The 15,377-nt window shown below is 38.6% G+C and overlaps 1 protein-coding gene across 6 annotated transcripts in view; it reads left to right on the top strand.

Annotated features, from left to right (window-relative positions):
* Positions 1-15,377, top strand: part of Ncoa6 (nuclear receptor coactivator 6) — a 78,803-nt gene that overhangs the window by 34,821 nt on the left and 28,605 nt on the right. For all 6 annotated transcript variants that reach the window (XR_013108931.1, XM_076930056.1, XM_076930055.1 and 3 more), the window contains 3 exons: positions 2,450-2,572; positions 12,322-12,450; positions 13,599-14,516. Coding sequence is in view for 5 of the 6 variants with exons in the window: in XM_076930056.1 (XP_076786171.1) it covers positions 2,450-2,572; positions 12,322-12,450; positions 13,599-14,516 (1,170 nt within the window). In the remaining variant the exon portion in view is untranslated. The remainder of the gene's footprint in view (positions 1-2,449; positions 2,573-12,321; positions 12,451-13,598; positions 14,517-15,377) is intronic.

Below are 15,377 nucleotides of genomic sequence, written 5' to 3'. Positions count from 1 at the left end.
AGGACTTTTTAAAATGGGTACTAGGAATCAAATTTGGGTCCCAAGCAATCATGTTAATAACTGAGCTATCTCCCTAGTCTCCTGGAATGGGGGACTTCTATACAAGGAGTGACATCACTTGATGTTATTTCTGCTTGGGAAGCAAGGTGAAGTAGCTCATACCTATAATCCCAGCACTAAGGAGGCTGAAGCAGGAGGATTGCTACAGATTTGAAGCCAGCCTAGACTGTAGAGTAAGATCCTGTTTTGTTTTGTTTTTTTTTTAAATAAGTAAATAAACACACCTCCTACTCAAAAAAGGGAAAAGAACAAAAAACCCCAAAAAACTTCCACTCAAAATTTCTTAGCAAGTTTAGTAAATTGCTAGCTCTTTCCCAATGAAAATGGGTTTTGGTTTTCCCTCCAAAACCCATACTTTATTTGGCTTTCACGCTTGGTTCCTAAAAAACTGAGTAGCAGTATCTGGCAGCTTCTGATGATACTCCTTTATTGGTAGGATGTTGTTCCCTATGACCAGCCGGTTAGTCCCCTGATTAAACTTTACACAGAAAGCTCCATGACAGACAGACAAAGTACCTTCTTATTAGTTTCCTGCTTTACCTTCAGGCTGTAAACCAAAATCCTAAGATACAAAAGGAGTTGGGGCATATAATCCTTCCAACTCTCAAATGAAGGGCTCATTTTAATGTGGACATTTTAACTGTCCACACATTTAGGTGTCTTCTAAGAAAGGTACTATAGTAGTCAAAATTGTGGATTAACTTGTTTCAGCAGCTCTTTCTTTGTTCTTCTTCCTCCTCCTCCTCTTTGTTTTTTTGGGACAGGGTTTCTCTGTGTCACAGTCCTAGCTGTCCTGGAATTTACTTTATAAGTCAGACTGGCCTTGAACTCACAGAGATCCACCAGCTTCTGCCTCCCGAGTGCTGAGATTAAAGGTCTGAGCCACCTTGCCTGGCTCAGCAGCTGTTTTCCATTAGGCCAAGTAAGATTTAAATTTCCATGGCTGGAGAGCTGACTGCTCTTCCAGAGGTCCTGAGTTCAATCCCCAGCAACCACAAGGTGGCTCACAACCATCTGTAATGGGATCCGATGCCCTTTTCTGGTGTGTCTGAAGACAGGAACAGTGTACTCATATACATAAAGTAAATGAATCTTTTTAAAAAAGGATTTAAGTTTCCTTAGAAACTGTTTAATAAGACAATTTTAGTGATCTTACCTATTAGTGAAGTTCAAATGAGCCATCTTAAGATGGCTCACAGTTAAGAATACTTGCTACTCTTGCAGAAGACCTGGGTTTGGTTTCCAGCACCCACATAGTGGCTCACAACCATCCATAATTCCAACACCCTCTCTGACTTCTTTGGGTACTATATGCATGTGATACATATGCATACTTGAAGGCAAATGTCTCACATAAAATAAACCTTAAAAACAAATACAGGCAACAAGTCCAGCACATACTTACCATGTACAAGGATTCAGTCCCCAGCATGGCCCATTAAAAACATGCTTCAGTGTTCTTTTGCCACAGGGGTAGCTAACAGAGACTTCTCTGCTTGCCATTACATGACATCTCTACTAGAAGCCTTGTAGGGATCTCTTTGTTCTTTGTGGTTTTGTTTGTTTATTTTTGAGATAGGATTCTGTGTAGCCGTCAGCCTCTAGTACCCTAGGTAGCAGAGCACAATCTTGAACCTCTAATCTTCCCTCCACCTCTGAAGTGCTTCGATAACAGACATGTTGTAACTAGGTTTGTGCAATGCTGGGCATAGAACTCAGTGTCTTTTGCATGGTAGGCAAGGACTCTGCCAACCGACTTGTATTCACAACCTGGAAACCATTTTTATAGTGCAGTTATTGAAAGAAAATGGTAATTTCCTCACAAGTACTCCAGTGTCTCTACACCCAGGCAGTTCAATGTCCATACTATCTTGCCTTTTTTTCACATTAAACTTCATATCTCTTATCTTCTAATTATAAACTCCCAGAAGGAAATCAAGAATTTTGAGTTTCTGAGTTTCTTCCTGTTCTCTCCCTTGTTTCTATCCTGCCCCTGCCCACACACAATTTCTGGGCCAGTTTTGAAAATAAATGTTGAGACTTTGAAGCCCTCTGACACTAAGCAACTTCATCAATGATTGTGAGGACTGACTGTGATCGCCTTGTGCTTGCTAAGCTGGAACAAGCTTGTATAGGCTAGGATTTCAGTTTCTTGTAATTCCAGCATTCTGGTGGGCGAGGCTGGAAAGTCCTGAATTCAGAGATAGCCTGAACTATGTAATAAGGAATTAGGTTGGGCTTAGAATACTGACCTATCCTTTTTTTGTAGTGGTAAACCTAGTATAATTCTTTAAAACCAGACAAAGTAATCCTTCTGTAACTGTCTTTAAACTAAACTGCATTATATACTCTGGCTGTTTCCATTCTGTAACTTTACTGTCATTTTTAGGGGAAGGTGCTATCAACCTGGCGTTGGGTCAGAACCGAAGCCAAGATGTGAGAATGAATGGACCTGTGGCATCTGGAAATTCTGTTAGGATGGAGGCCGGATTTCCCATGGCAAGTGGTCCAGGTGAGACCTCCTACTCATTTTGTGTGACATTTTATCAGTTTCCTTTTAGGAGCTTGATTTTTTTAAGGTGTTGAGTCTTGCCATGTAGATGAGGTATATAGCATAATCACTTATTTACTCAGAAAAATGAGTTATTCTCAGAAAGGTTACAGTGACAAAGCATAAGGCTATGGTCTTTAGTCTTTGGCTTAAAAACCTGATGAATACTGACTGAGTCATGGAGTAACATTTCTTAAGTACCTTGTATATGATAAGACCTATGCTAAGTGTTCGAAATAGAAATAAGTAAAACATTGTCCATCTTCAAAATGTTTATTGTAACTAGTAGAGAATGTAGCTTTCCACCTTGTACTTTCTCTGAGTCTGAGGATCTGTAAGCAGAGTTCTTGTGTCTTATGTGGAATCTTCATGTATATGAAATAATGTGTTTTTATGTATTTTGTGACTTGGCTGGAAGTAGTGGGCATACCTGTGCTCTCTCATCATTCAAGAGTTAAGGTAGAATGCTCGCATGCTCAAAGTGGGAGGGGGGAGTTTAAAAGAGGTACAAGTGGGTTACTTCCTTTTCTAATAATTCCAAAATTTCTCCTTCAGAGATTAAACTCAGTACTGTCTGATTCATAAGACATTAGAATTGAGTTGGCTCCTACTTTTAAAGCTGAGAAGGTGTGGACTACATAGAAAGGAAGCTGTCTGTCCCAGGTCGGGTAGAAGTGGGCTTAGATTCCAGATGTCCTCACTCTCAGATGCTCAGATCCTTAGTCTGTTGTTGTGGTGGTGGTGGTTTTGTTGTTGTTGTTTTGTTTTGTTTTTTACTGCACTAGTAGCTTTACTGCACTTAGAAGCTTATGGAGTCTTTATTCAGATAAAACAGAAAGGCACAGCTGCTGGGGAGTAGGAACATAGACCTGTACATAGTCACTCACGCCACCTCTGACAACCACATACTGTTTGAGAACACAGCAAGGGGGGATGGGCGGGGGTAGAGGGATGGCTCAGTGGTTAAGAGCACTTTTTTTTTTGTAGAGGTAATGGGTTTGTTTCCCAGCAACCACATGGTGGCTCACAACCATCTATTTCCAGTTTCAGGAGATCTGGTGCCCTCTTCTGACCTCCACAGGCACCAGGCATACACTTGGTACACAAGTATACACACAGACAAAACATCCATACATATAAAATACTTTTTTTTTTTAAATGCAGAAAGGAGAGGAACTTCATTTATAAACTGCTGTTTTGAACTGTAAGCAAGAACTTGACACAACCAAGTATAGTAGTGCATGCTTTTAATCCTACTTGGGAGTTAAAGGCAGGGGATCTCTGTGAGTTCAAGGCTAGCTTGGTGTACATAGTGAGTTTCAGGACAGCCAGGATCGTGTAGAGAGATCCTGTCTCAAAATAACAAAACCAAAAACAAAGAATTTGTCATAAAGTTCAAGTTAGGTTTTTTATACTGCCAATGCATTTTCTGTTTACCTCAAGTATTTACTGTATTTCAGGCAAAAGTAGTATATATTTTTATTTTCCTGAAATATAATAAACATATTTCATCTTTATCTTTAAACATGAGATGATAAGGCCTGCAGTCTTTGGAGCGTATGCTTGACAGTAGATGAGTTCTTCCATAGAACAAACATTTCCTCCTTCCCTCACATATGCATAGGCAAGCTGTCTTATGTGGAACTACATCTGTATTCACAGCCCTCAAGATCTGTTTTCTGAATCCATCACAGTCAGTGCTGTTGGACTGATAGGAAGTTCTATATAAGTAATGGAAAATATATAACCTAGAAACTTACATATAGACCTGGTCTCCCCATACAGCTCTGAGCAACTGTTAAAGCAGTTTGATAAGAAGTCACAGGTTGTATTGTTGCCATTGCTGGCCCTAGCTGAAGACCCTAGTTGCCTTACATGTCATTAGTAAAGAAATGCTCCCACAAAAGCAAGTCAGGGACTCTCATCTGACCTCCTGCCCTCAGGCATTAATGTTTTCTGGTCATAGGTGACCATAAACATCTTTAATTATACCATAGAAACAATGTTAGAGATTCTATCAAGTCCTGAAATGCTAAGATACCTATGGCACTGATGCAAGCACACTGATTTCAACCTGTAGTATCTGGCCAGTGTTGCAGTGCTGTAAGTTCATTACCACATAGAAAAACTTGAAACATTAGGTTGAAATTGAGTTAAATTGGTATTTAATGGAGGTTACTGGTTATGATCATTTATAACACAAAGTACCAGGATTAATCAGTTAGTGATGACTTATAGTTACCGTGACATTTTAACCTCCAGGTATTTTTTTTTACACCAGCTGTATTTTGTGATTCCTTTTCTCACTTGTCTCTTGGGCCTTAATGGCTGCAAGTGAAGTTTAATAATAGGTTAAACTAGAGAAGTCTTTCTAGAGAAAGAAACCTTACATTTCCCCTGAAACAATATTAAGTAACTTTAGAATTATGTATTTAGAACATCTCAATTTTTCAGTTAATCTTAGCACTACATTCTTCTCATTGATAATAGAAACACTGACAATAGAAAGCTACTACATCTACATTTATAGTCCACTTTTTCATCCCCTTAGAGAATACCAAGACTTGGGGATACCATCAAAGGTTTTCATTCTTGGCTGTTGGTATTTGGGGCCAACACTTTCCTTGCTGTGAGTAGCTGTCTTGTATACTGAGGTACATTTAGTAGCATCCTTAGTCTTTACTCACCAGATGCTCGTAGCACCACTGTGCACTTCTTCTATTGTGCCAACTAAAGATAGCTCTAGATATCTCTGAGCTATCAATTTAGATGTAGTTGTGTTCTTTTGTCAATGCTAAGAGAAGAAAGTAGTGCTGAGATTAACTGATAAAGTAATATGTTCTAGATATCTCCTGGATGTTACCTGCAGTGGGAACCACAGATCTAGTTCAGGTGCCCACATAGCACCAGAAATGCATGTTAGCATGTTACTAACTGAGCATGTAGTCAATGTATATTGGAAATTTTCTGGGAACAAGCAGCTTGTTGTAGTGCAAGAAGATCTGTTCTGCATGTCATAAGAATGTCCTTGTTTGATGTTTGTTTATTGTGTTTTGTTTTTAGTCAGGTTCTCACTGTATAGCTCTCACTATCCTGGAACTTGCTATATAGACCAGGCTAGCCTTGAACTTGCTACTTTCCTTCTGCCTTTTTAAAATCTTCTGCGTGTTGAGGTTTCACATGTGTAATGCCGAATCTGGTTCATGAATGTTCTTTCTAATTGCCATCTTTGAAAATGGGGTGGGATTCCACAGAAGTAGATCTGGTTTCAACAGATGACTGTTTATCATGTTGTCTTCATCTAGAAGTCTTAATGTATAACTAAGATATCAAGCAAGCAAAAGAACTTCTTGGAGAAAAATCAAAATAAAATGTGAAAATTTAAACAATGATGAACAGCTGGTGTTGAAGCACAAGCCTTTGTAATCCCATATAGGGACTATGTCAAGACCAGTCTGAGCTGTATATCAAGACCGAGTCTTTAAAGAGGGGAAAAAGGAGGAAGGAACAAAACATAAAAAACAAATTCATGGAGAATCTGAAGAACCAAGTGACTTGGTTGCTCAGAAAGCTACCTGAAGAATGAAATTAGAATTTAGACATTTCTCATGAAGCCAGACTTTCCAGGGAGGGTAGATTCTAAAACTGTTAGTTACGTTTGACACAGGGAGATACATGGATGTCTGCCTTTCTTGGCCTGGGCTCCCTTTGGAGGCTGGTGGCTTGGGGATTGTCTTCTCTAACCATTTGCATGTTGACTGCATGTTAGTAAAATGATCTGGAACAGCTAAGTTACCACTAAACATTAAGTGGTTCTAGACTGATAAACTCACTGATGCTCTGGAGGAGCACTTTCTCAACCCAGGCTGCTCCACACCTTCAGTTCAAATTACTATGATAAACAAGTTTGCACTAAATTCCTGAATTTTAGAGTTAAACTTCCAGTTTTGGAATTTTAGATTTTAAGAATATTGGTATGTTTAAAATTACAAAAAGTGTAAGAAAAAAAGATGCTAACAGAGTATAAATATGTTTGAAGGAGACACAGGACTTATAAAGACAGTGTTAAAGGCATCAGATGAACAACTTATTCAGCAAATTAGAAATAGCTGGACTTGAAGGAGAATTGGAAGAAATCACCCAGAATACAGGAGAGAGAAATAGCGGAAATATGAAAACACTTGAAAGATGGAATCAGAAGGTTTACCATGCTGTCTAAAAGAGCTCCAGAAGATGAGGGCAGGGACAGTGTTACAGATACCTGAACACCCTCCAGAACTGACTGTTCAAAATGACACAGTTCCTCCATATCAGACACCCAGAAATGCTGAGTATCACGAATACATTCACCTCTAAACGATACTGTAAAGTACAGGTGTGAAAAACAGAGGCTAAAGACACCCAGCCACCCCCAAAGAGCCATTGTTTACAAAGGAAAGACTGTCAGATTCAGCTCATTTCTCAGCTGGAACATTGGAAGTCAGAAAACCTTAGAATAGTATTGCCAAAATGCTAAGGACATAATTAGGAGCCTAGAATTTTAAACCTAGTTGTACTATCAAAAGAAGTTTTCAAAGACTTAAGAGCATTTACTAGCAGTGCTTGCTAGCTGACCTGCCACCGTGGGCCCTGTGGTAGAAGGCAGAAGAAAGGTGCTGGATCTTTGTACCTTGCACCTACATGTTTTGGCTTTTATATTAGGGGTACCATAAAGGACATCCATTACCTTGTCTGCTGCACTCCCTTTGTGAATGTGATCCTTCATGTTCCATTTAAGAATGGAATTGATTTAAGAATGGAACTTGGGAGGCAGAGGCAGGTGGATTTCTGAGTTCGAGGCCAGCCTGGTCTACAGAGTGAGTCCAGAACAGGCAGGACTACACAGAGAAACCCTGTCTCGAAAAAACCAAAAAAAAAAAAAAAAAAAATCAGATGGAGCTATTCATTGCTGCAGAGAGAATCTACAGTGGACAGTTTGTGCACTGCAGCAAAAAAAAAAAAAAAAAAAAAAAAAAAAGGTCCAGCTCAATATCAGCAATGTTTTGTCTGTGGGCACCATGACTGAGGTCACTATTGTGTGTTTTCTGGGGGTATGCCTGGAGGCAGAGGCAAGTTGGTGTGAACCCCTGAGAACTATGCCATAGTCATCTCCCACAACCTAAAGACCAAAAAGACCTAGGTAAAGCTGCCTTGAGGGTCTAAGATCATTTTTGAGGCCAACAAAGCTATTATTGATATGGTGCCCAGTGGGAGTAGAATTGACAAACCTATCTTAAAGGTAGTAAGCCCTGCATACCACAAGTAAAAGGCAAGAGGAACTGCTAGCTACATGTACAGGGTGTGGCCATGAATCTTGTGGAACATCCCTTTGGAGGTTGATATAGTTTGTCCCTTGGCAAAAAAAAAAAGTCTTTGCTGACAGATCTTTGAACTGCTCAAGGATACATTTCAGGAAGAAAAAAGTTGAACTAAAATGAAAGAAATAAGGTCTAAGAAGGAATGATGAACTAGTGATTGGTAAATATAGGTAAACCTACATAAGACTGACTTAGTAATAATGACAGTCAGATATTACAGTTACATTCTATGTCAGGTTTGCCTGTTGACAAATAATAGAATGTACAACTTCAAGGAAGTAATAGAATGGTATAAAGGAAAGGTGTGATGAAAAAATATCTAGTAGAGTTTAGGAAAAATAAGACAGTATAGCATAGGGAAAAATAATGTAAATATAAGTCATCCAGTAAATGATAAATCAACATATACCAGTAATTGGCAATAAAAGTAAATGACTTGTGAACACTAGTAATATAGAGTGATTACTTAGAGAAATAATCTCAGATTTAGCTCTGTACTATTTGGAGAACTGTATAAAATATAAGGACTCATAAAATTCAAAGTTGAAAACAAAATTAAGCTAGCTAGGTAAATAGTAACTAAGAAGAAGTATATATATTTTTTAATTAGACAAAGCAAATGGTAAAATTAAAAGGATAAAACCAGGCGTGGTGGTACATGCCTTTAATCCTAGCACTGGGGAGGCTGAGGCACATGAGTTTCTATTAGTTTGAGGTTAACCTGGTCTACAAAGCAAGTTCCCTACAGCAAGGGATACATAGTGAGACCCTGTCTCAAAAAAAAAAAAAAACAAAAAAGGATATTTTCTGGGTGTGGTGGTATTTGCCTTTAATTCTTCCTGGAGGATCTTAAGCTTACCTAGTTGAAGGCCTGCTGGAGCAATTTAGGCTGTTGTCTCAAAATGTAAAAAGAGTTACACATGTAGCTTGGTACCAGAACACTTCTCTAGCACATGCAAAGGCTAGCGTTCAGTTCCTAGTAGCACAGATAATAACAATAAGAGATAAAAACCATATAAATGAAGAAGATCACTTTATTTAACAGGAGAAATTTATCAAGGATATAGCTAAATGGGGGGGGGGGGATAAAATCTGCAGTGTAAAATAGATAAATAAATAAGAAAGAATATAATCTAAATCTAAATTAGTTTTTACAAAATTGAAGATCTAAAGCCAGGCAGTGGTGGCACATGCCTTTAATCCCAGCACTTGGGAGGCAGAGGCAGGTGGATTTCTGAGTTCAAGCCCAGCCTGGTCTACAGAGTGAGTTCCCGGACAGCCAGGGCTGCACAGAGAAACCCTGTCTCAAAACAAAACAAAACAAAACTGAGGATCTCAATTTGGGAAATAATACAAAGAGGAGACTCAAAATAGTTTTTAAAAGATTAGCAGGGAAGATAATCAAAAGGGATTCAATATGATTTCTTATTACTCTTTATTCCTTTTTATTATGTGTAACTGTGGGTGTGCCCATTCTATGGCACTGTACATGATGTTTTATGTGCAGAGTTGTATTCAGGGGGTTTGATACAGGATCTCACTATATAACTAAGGATGAACTTGAAATCCCTACAGAATGACTGGGCTTGAAATAGCAGTGGTACCCCTGCCTCTTCTCTTGAGTAATGGGATTACAAGAGTGCTCTACCATTATCAGGCAGGATTTATTTTAATGAAAAATAAATAATACAGAATATGTGATATTTAAATTTCAATCTAATACTGATCCGTGTTTATTTACAATGTTATAATTTCATTTTTTTCTTGAATACATCTAAGAAATTGAGTTAATCCTGATCTGATATAAAGAGACCTGTACAATCCTACAACCATTAGAAAGGTTTACTCTTGCTTCAAAACCCAACAAACGTAAAAAAAAAAAAAAAAAAAAAAAAAAAAAAAAAAAGCCCTACAACTACTTTAAAATCAGATTTCAGAATTAAAAGTCATATGGAAATGTAGAATGTGTAACATTAGATAGGATGTTTGTGGTTTTCTAGGGAACTGTAAAGAAGTGATTTGAGAAAATCCTGGACAAAATCAATTAACAAAAAATTGTAACCTGCTGTTGACAGTGATGATGGTGGTGGTGGTGGTGGTGGTGATGGTGGTGATGGTGGTGATGGTGGTGATTGTGGTAGTGGTGGTTAGTGTGAGCATGCACACATACATGTTTGTCTGTGCCTGTACTGGTGCCTACATTTTCCAATCTTTTTATTTTGGGGTGGGGAAGTGTTATAAATTTTTTCAGGATTATATTTTAAATTATATTATGATGAAACATGTAAAACTTGAAAACTATTGCTATCTATAAAAAACAAACAAAAACAAAAAAACAGCCTGCCTCAGAAACCAAGAAATTATTTGTAATATGCTGAAATAAGTTTTGACTGTAGTAGGTTAGTTCAAATCCCTTGATACATGCCTTAGCTTATTTTTGAATGAATTAAATTATGAAATATCATTTTAAAAAAAGAATGTAGCAGTATTTTATATGCTTAATAACCTAGCCTCTGAATATATAAAAATTACATGGAAATGCCAAATCTTGGAGATTTTAACATCTGTTAGTAATTGATAAATCAAACATAAAAATCAATAAGGATTAAAGAAAGTTTGAATGACATGATGATAAGTTTCATATAATGAGCCAAGCCTGGTGGCATACACTTTTAATTTCAGTGCTTAGGAAGCAGGTGGATCTCTGAATTCAAGGCCAGTCAAGGCTATATAGATTATCTGTCCTCCCCAATCCCCAAAAAGCCTTATAATAGACATATATAGAAACTATGTAATCCTAATTCTAGAGTTCTTAATGTTTTCAAGCATAGATGAAATATTTGTATGAGTTGACCATGTTTTCAAAAGCAAGTTTTAATAAATACCATGGGACAATGTCCTATAGATTCTCTGTCTAATCAGAATGTACTTAAATACATTCTGTCACTTAAGTGAGTGACAAAATAAATAATACATAACCAAAATGCCTCATAGTTTCAAAAATTTAGAAGTATATTATAAATGCCTTATGATTTGAAAAGATAATCATGATGGAAATTGAAAAGTATTTAGAAATTTAGTGTGGGATAGTGAGGAGATATTATATATCAATCCAATTTTGTAAAATATGTTCATTATAAAGTTGGAATTGGAAAGCTCTGGAGTATCAGTGGTGGACATCAACCAAAAAGTAACAACCTAAGTGTTTGACTTAAGAATTGAGAAAAATGGTGGTGCATGCCTTTAATCCCAGCATTCAGGAGGCAGAGGCAGGTGAATCTCTCTATGAGCTTGAGGCTAGCCAGGTCTATATAGCAAGTTCTAGGCCAGCCAAGGCTACATAATGTGACCCTATCTCAAGTGAAAGAAAAAAAAATTAAGAACAGAAGTGAATAAAAGCTGTAATTAAGGAGCAACACGGTATATTTCTTTATAAAGAGTGACTAAGCTGGGGTGGTGCTCCCTGAGGCAGGGTTTACCTACCAGGTACAAAGCATAGCTTCAGTCTCAAACACTGCATACACTCAGCCTACTGATGCATGTTTATAATCTGAGCAGTTGAGAAGGGAAGACAGGAGGATCCAGAGTTTAAGGTCATTTTCAGCTATATAGTAAGTTTGATGACAGCCTAAGCTACACAAGACTCTGACTCAAATAAGTTGTCTTTCAAGAAAAAGACAACTAAAAGTGATTTTTAAAATGTGAAGAATTTAAAGAAATGTATTCTTAAAGGATAAATACTACACTGTGTGATAATATTAATATTAAAAAAAACTAGAGTATTTGCACACCTGCAATCCTAGTATTTGAAAGGATGAGGCAGGAGTGTTATGAGTTTGAGGCCAGCCTGGGCTATGTAACAAGTAAGCCTGGACTGTGTAACTCTGCCCTAAAGTACAGATGGGTTGGAGAGGTAGCTCAGCAGTTGAGAATGCCTGCTTTTTCATGTAATCAGGATTCAGTGTCTAGCACCCACACAGTGGCTCATAACCATCTGTAACTAGTTCTAGGAGATCCAGCACCTCTTCTGGTCTTCACAAATACCAGGCCTGTAAGTGGTGTACACACATATACATGCAGGCAAAACATATATAAGCAGAAAATAATTTAAATCTAAAAATAGTTCTTAAAAGACAAATTTTTATATCTTTTAATGTTTCTAAGGTATGCCATTAAAATGAAAAATTATAAGCTGAATGTGGTAGCTCACACCTGTAATCTCAGCCCTTCCTGAAGCAATTACTGTGAGTTTCAGACCAGTCTGATCATTAGAGTAAGATATTGTCCCAAAACGCACACACAAATGTGCCAACTCCAGAGTGTTATTTCAGGTTTTTTTTTTTTTTCTTCTAGGACTAATAAGGATGACAAGTCCTGCCACTGTTATGATGCCCCAGGGCGGGAACATGTCATCTTCCATGATGGCACCAGGCCCCAATCCAGAACTGCAACCCAGGACTCCTCGCCCGGCTTCTCAGTCAGGTAGTGTCTTCCAATCACTGGAAATTAAAGAAGCTGGAATTCCTTAACAGATTGCATTGAGATTTAGCCACTGAGGCTGAATTCCTAACTGCTCAGTTCCAAAATTTACCATGATTCTCACAACTAAGTGTCATCATTTCTTCTCAGGATTTCTTGTTATTTTATCAGCCATTCGTCAACATTCCCAATGCTGTCCTAGTTAGAGTTTCTACTGCTCTGAAGAGACACCGTGACTACAGCAACTCTTATAAAGGAAAATTTTAACAGGCTGGCTTACAGGTTCAGAGGTTCAGTCTGTGGTTTAGAGCATGGTGGTGTGCAGGCAAACATGGTGCTGTAGAAGTAGCTGAGAGTTCTAGATCTGAATCAGCAGACAACAGGAAGAGAGAATGACACTGGGGCTGACCTCAGTACCTGAAACCTCAAAGCCCAGCCCTAGTGACAACTCCCTTCTTCCAACAAGGTCACACCTATGAAGCTGTGGGGGCCGTTTCCATTCAAACTACCACATCTACCTTGGGATGCTTAGTCCTGTTAGATACGTCTTGACAGAATTTTGAAGTCCTATGAATTTGGTAAATGTTTTGTAAGTTAACATGTTACAGCACTAAGCTTCTTACAGTAAAGAAGAAACTTGTCTGAAATTCAAGTCTAGCATTTCCCAAATCTAGTCAGCTATTTTATCATTTTTTTCCTGTAACAGGAATTTCTCAGAATAAAATTTTTGAAATTTTGAAATTTTTGAAATGAAATGTATATTTTATGTTTGATGCTCCTCACCTGATTAGTGAACCCTAAGCTGTCTTTAAGGCAGGATTTCTCTTTATTTTTTTAAAGATTTATTTATTTATTTTATGTATATGAGTACACTGTCACTGTCTTCAGACACACCAGAAGAGGACATCAGATCCCATTACAGATGGTTGTGAGCCACCATGTGGTTGATGGGAATTGAACTCAGGATCTCTGGAAGAGCAGTCAGTGCTTTTAACCACTGAGCCATCTCTCAGCCCAGGATTCCTCTTTATACTGTTGGTACTTAGAAGATACTCATGAATATGGTAATATCAGTGGTATCAGCAGATCTAAGCTAGTGTGCTAAGATCTGGGTTGCAGTAGGTTAATTACTGTTCACTATCTTCAAACAGATGCAATGGATCCACTTCTCTCTGGACTCCATATACAGCAACAGAGTCATCCCTCAGGATCTTTACCTCCAGCGCATCACCCAATGCAGCCTGTTCCTGTGAACAGACAAATGAACCCAGCTAATTTTCCCCAGCTGCAGCAGCAGCAGCAGCAGCAGCAGCAGCAGCAGCAGCAGCAGCAACAGCAGCAGCAGCAGCAGCAGCAACAGCAGCAACAGCAACAACAACAGCAGCAGCAGCAACAGTTGCAGACAAGACCTCTACAACAGCATCAGCAGCAACAGCCACAGGGGATTCGACCACAGTTTACTGCTCCAACTCAGGTGCCTGTTCCTCCAGGCTGGAACCAGCTGCCTTCTGGAGCCTTACAGCCTCCACCAGCCCAGGGATCTCTGGGCACAATGACTACAAATCAAGGGTGGAAGAAGGCTCCCTTGCCTAGCCCAATGCAGGCGCAACTTCAGGCAAGACCTTCCTTAGCCACGGTACAGACACCTTCTCACCCTCCCCCTCCTTATCCTTTTGGCAGCCAACAAGCCTCACAAGCCCATACAAACTTTCCTCAAATGAGCAACCCAGGCCAGTTCACAGCTCCTCAGATGAAAAGCTTGCAGGGAGGGCCCTCCAGGGTCCCAACCCCCCTGCAACAGCCCCACCTCACCAACAAGTCTCCTGCCTCCTCACCCTCCTCCTTCCAGCAGGGATCCCCTGCATCTTCCCCAACGGTTAACCAAACTCAGCAGCAGATGGGACCAAGGCCACCTCAAAATAACCCACTTTCCCAGGGATTTCAGCAGCCTGTCAGCTCTCCAGGTCGAAATCCTATGGTTCAACAGGGAAATGTGCCACCTAACTTCATGGTGATGCAGCAGCAACCACCAAACCAGGGGCCACAGAGTTTACATCCAGGCCTAGGAGGTGAGGAACACGGAAGCTATTTGTGTTGATAAATTTTCTGGAGATAGATTTGAGTAGAATGTCAGTTTTTAGTATTAATGGAGGGAGTAAAATAAGGATGTAAACATTTTGTTTTGTGATAATGGTGATGACACTTGATATAACTTAGTTAATGTAATATATTTTTATCTTGATATACTATGTAACATCTTACTGGTTAAATATAAGCTAGCTCTCTGGATAAAAATGCAGGTAAAATTGAAAATAGAGATGTTCATTTTGTTTCAAACTATTTTTACTTAGTTTTGTACTAGTAAATTGAAATGTCCAGACCAAACATGTATTTTATTAATAATTTAAACTTCTCATTTGTTGAAGGATAAAGATTATACAGTTGAGCAGAAATGAAAGGTTAAGTACAGGTTTTATTGGGGACAATGCCCTTCTACTTAGCAATCTTGATAAATCCTAGTTAGTAAAATAGTAAGCATGGTGTTTTTTAACTTTGATTAAAGTATTAAAGGGGACTAAGTTCAAAAATCATTACTTTTATAGTTTTATAAATGCCAATGCCTGCTCCTTAGAGAGGGAATTCCACTAGTTATACCTAAAGGAGATTTATTTATTTATTTTGTAAGGTGCCTCTTGTATGAAGAAAAAGCAATGGAGCTTAATGTGTGAGAGGTAAAACGATTCCAGTAAAACTTATTCATCTCCATGTTTATTATTTATTCTTATTAATCATGACCTCGTGCACATGACTGTGCTTGGAGCTTTTCAGTGAGGTATAGAGAGTTCAGTCAAACTACCATCCGACCGATAAGCATATCCCCACCAAAAGACACCCATTGCCTACCCAGAAAAACCCTCACATCTTCAGTG

This window comes from Arvicanthis niloticus, chromosome 2, assembly GCF_011762505.2.
Source record: "Arvicanthis niloticus isolate mArvNil1 chromosome 2, mArvNil1.pat.X, whole genome shotgun sequence".
Lineage (NCBI taxonomy): Eukaryota > Metazoa > Chordata > Mammalia > Rodentia > Muridae > Arvicanthis > Arvicanthis niloticus.
The sequence above is the reverse complement of the archived record's forward strand: the minus strand, read 5'-3'. Positions and strand labels throughout refer to the sequence as shown.